This window comes from Cupressus sempervirens, chromosome 7 (assembly GCF_028749045.1).
Source record: "Cupressus sempervirens isolate cs-2001-9-10 chromosome 7, ASM2874904v1, whole genome shotgun sequence".
NCBI classification, from domain to species: domain Eukaryota; kingdom Viridiplantae; phylum Streptophyta; class Pinopsida; order Cupressales; family Cupressaceae; genus Cupressus; species Cupressus sempervirens.
In genome coordinates this window covers 839,772,635-839,779,056 of record NC_143124.1, presented here as the reverse complement: position 1 = coordinate 839,779,056, position 6,422 = coordinate 839,772,635, and the positions used below count along the sequence as shown (strand labels likewise).

The 6,422-nt window shown below is 38.0% G+C and overlaps 1 protein-coding gene across 2 annotated transcripts; it reads left to right on the top strand.

Annotated features, from left to right (window-relative positions):
• Window positions 1-2,655: 2,655 nt before the first annotated feature.
• Window positions 2,656-6,073, top strand: LOC149550007 (pentatricopeptide repeat-containing protein At4g33170-like). 2 transcript variants are annotated; one of them, XM_089793178.1, is made up of 2 exons: window positions 2,656-3,390; window positions 3,563-6,073. In XM_089793178.1, exon 2 carries the CDS (start codon window positions 3,601-3,603, stop codon window positions 5,671-5,673), a length of 2,073 nt encoding a protein of 690 aa, XP_089649304.1. In that variant the 5' UTR covers window positions 2,656-3,390; window positions 3,563-3,600; the 3' UTR covers window positions 5,674-6,073. The 2 variants fall into 2 exon arrangements, with proteins under 2 accessions (XP_089649304.1, XP_089649303.1); XM_089793177.1 differs by having other exon boundaries at window positions 2,941-6,073.
• The last annotated feature ends 349 nt before the right edge of the window (window positions 6,074-6,422 follow it).

Here is a 6,422-nt window from a genome sequence, read left to right as displayed (position 1 = left end):
GATGACAAAAAAAGAGCAAGTGGAGGAGCATTCTTTCTTGGAAAGAGATTGGTTTCTTGGACAAGTAAAAAGAAAAATTGTACATTTCAATCTACAGCAGAAGCAGAGTATGATGTTGCGGCAATAAATTGTTCTAATATTGTTTGGTTCAAATAGTTATTAGAAGGAATAAAGGTTGAGATCAAAGAACCAATTGTTATGTTGTGACAATACAAGTGCTATCAACATATCTAAAAATCTAGTGATACATTCCAAAACCAAGCACATTGCAATAAAGTATCACTTTGTCAAAGAATTGGTGCAGGATAAGGAGATCAAATTGGAATATGTTCATGCAAAAGAACAAATTTCTGACATATTCACCAAGCCATTACCTAAGGATGCATTCTTATATCTAAGAGGTAAGTTAGGGGTCATTCCCCTATTTGAAGCTCACTAAAATGAAGTTTTAGTGATGCATCAACAGGAACCAAGTTGAAGCTCTTTCATTTGATGCAACACAGTCATGGAAACATTGCATATGAATCAATACTCAAGGTACCTTGTTACTCATTTGGTTTGTGTTGTCTTAGGCATGTGTTGTCAAAGAGGGAGAGTGTATTGTCATATCTTTCTAAAATTTGAATTTGTTTGTGAAGAGTTTGTTATTTAGAAAAGAAGCTATGTAATTCCTTCATAGAGGTAGATTACTGCATTAAAGAAGCTTGTGCCATAAAATCTAAGAGGGAGAAATGTTCTATCAAAAAATACTTGTTTTCAAATTTCATTATGCTATGACATGTGTTGCAATCAATGCCAAAGAGGGAGATTTTTGGATACAATTGTTCAATTGTGTGTTGTCTTTGATGTTACACAAATGTCATATCAATTATTAGATAGGGTCTACCGAGCTCAGTTGGTCAGCAAAGCAAATTACAGAGTCTATCGAGCTCAATTGGTCAGCAAAGCAAATTCCAGAGTCTACAGAGCATTCTTGAAAAATACTCTGTAGAAATAGTTTCTACCAAGCTCACTCGGGCATCAAAGGTTTTTGTGGCAGAAGTCAGTTTCTACCAAGCTCACAAGGTCAACGAAGGAAAGTCAATCGATCTCCAAAGGATTTTGCAGAGTTTACAGTGTTCACCAAGCTTCACTTGGTTAACACTGAAAATCATTTCTGGAGTAGTGTTTACCGAGTAGGGTCGGCCAATGAAGGATTTCATTATTTTGGGAAATAAAGTTTAATTGTTTCATGTAATGAATGTAGCCGATTGATGTAATGATTATTGATCATTGTAATTTGTAAATGAGCCGACTTGACAATTTGTAAGGTATAAATAAAAGGTCAAGTTGTGAATTCTAAAGCATGAATGAGTGAGCATGCAAGTGTGTTGATTATGTGAAGAGGAAAGTGTCAGCAAATTTTGAAGAAGGATCAAATATCGTTGAGGAGCAGCAAAGTTGTATTCGATCAGAAGAGGATCTAGTGAAGCGAAACAGAGATCTGTATCAACAAATTCAGTTGCATCTCATTCAGGTCAACTCATTGTTACTTTCTCACAATTGTAGCAGTGATTTCCAAATCTCTTAACAGAGTTGGTTTAACAGCCATTTTGTAAATCCTCTAACAAGGTGGACAGTTCTATTGAATTGTTCCAAAGTCCTCTAGCAAGGGCACTCCTAACAGGGTGATTAAATCATTTAACAAGGTCACACCTAATAGTGTGTTTTGTAACCTTTAACAAGGTTAGCTCCTAACAAGGCTCACTTTAGAAGAGTGAAAATTGGTAGCTAGTTACTTGGTGGTTTTTCCCATATTGGGTTTCTACGTTAAATCTGGTGTCTCATATGTTCATGTTATTTCTTTTATGTGTGCATGTTAAATCTCTGTAAATGCTTAAAGATCAGTAATAAGTTAACTTACAATACATCTACCAAGTTATAACATTTTTTTGTGTGGCTACCGAGTGACAGCAGTAACTAGTTTTATAAGACATCTAAGGGATCTGTGGATTTGTTCTTGTGGTAACTGATTCACCACCCCTGGCCCCAACCCCCCCCCTCCCCACCCCCCCCACTCCTCTCAATTACTCCATCTATATTTCCAACAATTACATCGCAAGGGTTTAAAAATGGACATTTCAAAACCTACATGAAGATGTCCTAGTAATTGTGCATTACAACCAATTCAAAAATTTGTACAACTAATCCAATACACATTGTCTAAGAAACCATTTTACTCTAATACATGTTTTCCTACACTTATGCATATTTTCTTTATAGTCGTGTGCTATACATAGATGTTGGCATCCTTCCCTTTATATAATAGACTACAAGTGTATAAGTATACATCTAAACAACAAGTCTCCTTCAACTAACCAATCTCATGTAGGAAGAACTTTTTTTAAATCAAATTCTCCCAATGATTGAACCTTGGTAGATGGACTCTTATATCTTATATCTTATGTTATCATCCTCATCAATTGAACTACAACTCAACCTTTTTTATAAAGTCTATAAATTTTAACTACATAATACACATAGAATTTATTTATATATTTTAATTATTCTTTTCTATTTCAGTAATTCAAAAAATTGATTGGATGAAGGAGTCGTCGAGTCATTGTGGGTGGTAATTTGGTTCTTATATGCTTGTATTTTTTCTTTTCACCTGCTAGAGGAATCGTCCAAGTTAGCCTCCCAATTCAGGTTAACGATTCGTTTGACTAAATGGTGCAATAAACTGGGTGAATGGTTTCGCGTAGAAGAATCGTTTTCATTGAGGATGGGTTAAAACACTTGAGACATGAGTTCTGCAATGCATTGGAGAACGCCTGCAGGCCGTTTCGTTCATGTGCCCGAGTAGAAGCAGTGTTCATAGGTTCTAGAGCGCCCTGTTGAGCTCAGCCATGAGGTCAGATAAATCTGCAAAACTTGAGCGCTATCTAATTGTATATAAGGATTCTTGCACTCGGGTATATACCCCCTGCAACCACATAAACAGAATCGAATCAGTTTAGCACGTCACAGCGCACAAGATCAGTTCTTTGCATTCGTTGTCTGTCATTTGGTAATGCTGAATGCAATAATGGTTCATACCAAGACGAGATGGAAAGATCAACAAAACACAAAATACTGAAACATGGCATTATCACTCTCAGCAATTTCATTGTCAAGTATGCTCCTCTAAAATACACTAGAGCTCTTGGAGTTGTGGCTTTTGAAAAGCAATGGGCAGAAGAAAACGAAGGCGTTATAACCTCCGGTGTAACCTGTGAAGATGTGATTGCATTTTCTAAAGCAGGAAAACTGACAGAGGCATTAGAAGCATTGTCTGCAGTAGGGAATTTGGCAGGTTTTACTGTCTATGGTAGTCTACTGCATGGTTGTGTCATTGCCAAGAATTTGCAGGTGGGTAAGAGACTTCATGCCCATTTGATAAAAACTGGATTAGCCTTGGATACTTTTGTTGCAAACAATCTTGTCAACATGTATGCCAAATTGGGATGTTTGATGGATTCGCGTCAAGTGTTTGACGAAATGCCTCATCGAGCTGAAATTGCATGGAATTCGTTGATTTCAGGTTATGTGCAACATGATTTCAGTGAGGAGGCCTTGAGAATGTTTTGCCAAATGCATAAGGCGAGAGTGCTAGGGAATGAGTTTACTTTTGGCAGCTTGCTTCGCGCATCTGCGAGTTTGGTGGCCTTGGAAGAAGGCAGACAGTTGCACGGGAATATTGTCAAAACAGGGTACCAATTTGATGTGTATGCTGCAAGTGCTTTGCTTGATATGTATTCTAAATGTGGGAGGACAAATGATGCTCACACAGTTTTCGTCATGTTACCAGAACGCAACTTGGTTTCTTGGAATGCTTTGATAGCAGGATATGCTCAGAATGGTCATGGAGAAGAAGCTTTTCAACTTTTTAGGGAAATGCAAACGGAAGGGATGAAGCCTGACCAATCGACCTTTGCTAGTGTTGTTACAGCTTTTGGTAGCTTGGAGGCTGCAGATGCACAGGTTAAGCAAGTCCATGCAAAGATCATTGGAAATGGATTAGAATCAGATGTTGTTATAGGAAATGCTCTTACTACTGTGTATGCCAAATGCAATAGAATAAAGGATGCAGAGTTATTATTTAAAAGGATGGTTAAGCAGGATGTAGTATCCTGGAATGCAATGATTGCCGGCTATGCATATAATGAAGAGGGAGAGAAAGCCCTGAAGATATTCAAGCAAATGCATCAAATGGGTATGAAAATGGACAAATTCACTTTGACTAGCATGCTTAGTGTTTGTGGTCTTCCAGATACCCGGAAGCATGGGAATGATATTCATGCCCATTCAGTAAAAATAGGACTCGAAGCAGAGACATCTGTAGGAAATGCTCTAATTACTATGTATCTCAGTTCTGGATGTGTAGAATATGCACACAAAATGTTTGGAAGAATGGAAAAACGAGATGTAGTCACATGGAATGCGTTGATTGCAGGATATGCCCAGAATGGGTATGGTGAGGAATCCTTGAAACTCTATTGTCAAATGCGACATTTCGGTATCAAGCGAGACAACTTCTCCTTGTCTAGTGTTCTGAGAGCGTGTGGAATCCTAGCGGCCCTAGAACAAGGCAAGCAGATCCATGCCCAAATAGCTCAAACTGGTTTTGAAATTGAGGGTTTTGTTGGTAGTGCTATTGTTTACATGTATTCAAAATGTGGGATTATAGAGGATGCACACAAACTCTTCAGTGAAAGCACAAGAAAATGCACTGTTCTATGGAATGCAATGATTGCTGGATATGCTCAGCATGGGCAAGGCAAGGAGGCCCTCCAACTTTTTGAGCAAATGCTAGAGGTAGGCATGAAACCAAATCACATTACCTTTGTAAGTGTCCTTTCAGCATGCAGTCATGTAGGCCTCATAGATGAAGGCCTACGCTACTTTCATTCAATGGAGAGCAATCATGGTATCACTCCAAGAATGGAACATTATGCATGTACCGTCGATATCCTTGGACGCGCTGGCCGCCTTGATGAGGCAAAGGAGTTTATTTATCAAATGCCATTTAAACCTGATGGTACAGTGTGGCGGACATTACTTTCCGCTTGTGCAAACTTTGGCAAAATTGAGCTTGGCATTCATGCAGCAGAATGCCTCATTGAGTTAGAGCCAGAGGAAGATGCAGCATATGTTCTTCTATCAAATATTTATGCCAGTGCTGGCAGGTGGAATGATAGATCAAAACTAAGAAAAGTGATGAGAGATAAGGGGTTAAAGAAGGAGCCTGGATGTAGTTGGATTGAATTTAAGAATATTGTGCATGTGTTCAATGCCGATGACATGTCCCATCCAAAGAGAGAGGAGATTTATAATAAATTGAAGGAATTGATGTGCTTGATTAAGGCTGCAGGATATGTACCTAATACTAATTTTGTGCTGTATGAGGCAGAGGAGGAAACGAAGTTACACAATCTTTGCTACCATAGTGAAAAGCTGGCAATTGCTTTTGGGATTATAAGCACACCCAAAGGGGCACCACTTCGTGTCATCAAAAACCTTCGCATTTGTGGTGATTGTCACAGTGCTATCAAATTTATTTCTAAGATTGAAGAGCGAGAAATACTTGTAAGAGATGCCAACCGATTTCATCGTTTCAGATCAGGAATTTGTTCTTGTGGGGATTATTGGTGATCTTTTACAGCAAATACTAACAAATTGAAGTGAGGATTGTTATCATGGTTATGGAAAATGTAACAATGACGAGTGTATAAGCTTGTATTTCGTGGTTGCTCCTCTGCAAGTAATCTGCATGCAATATTGTTCCATTCTAAAATGGGTGATGTGAGTTTGGGCGCAATCACTAAACTTCAAAAATTGGTGTAGCTCCATTCTATCATGGATTGGATAAACTTTGCATCATTTGAACTGGATAAATTCTGTAACTTACACATTTCATATCTTGAAGATGCAGAGTTTAAATCACGGTGTCATAAAGGAAACTGTGGTTGCAAATTGAAATATCCTTACAAGTGTATCCAATTGAATATGGATCGTTTTCCTGTTTATAATACCGCTTTAACCTTTCTCTTCACAGAGTCTACCATTGAAAAATGCTTCTGTCATGGATAAATTGGTAATCTTGCAGAACGCAGTGGAGTTTATATATCACTTGGCTGTTATGCATTTATCAACCAGTTTATTTTTACTAGTACACTTTTAACTTCGCTCATCCAAAATCGCTATTAAAAGTAGTTTGACTTAGTAAGTTCAACGTAAAAGTAGTTTGACTTGGTAACTTCAAGGTAACGTATAATCTTATCTGATGTTCTTCTCAAGAGCAAATATACTAGGGGGAGACGGACCATTAGTGGACACGGGAACATCGTAGGACCTTTGATTTTGTAGAAATGTAAAATGGATACTTTAACTACCTCCAAGGT

Excerpts from the sequence above, each read along its gene's own strand:
- LOC149550007 (XM_089793177.1), top strand. The coding sequence starts at position 3,088 with ATGGAAAGATCAACAAAACACAAAATACTGAAACATGGCATTATCACT.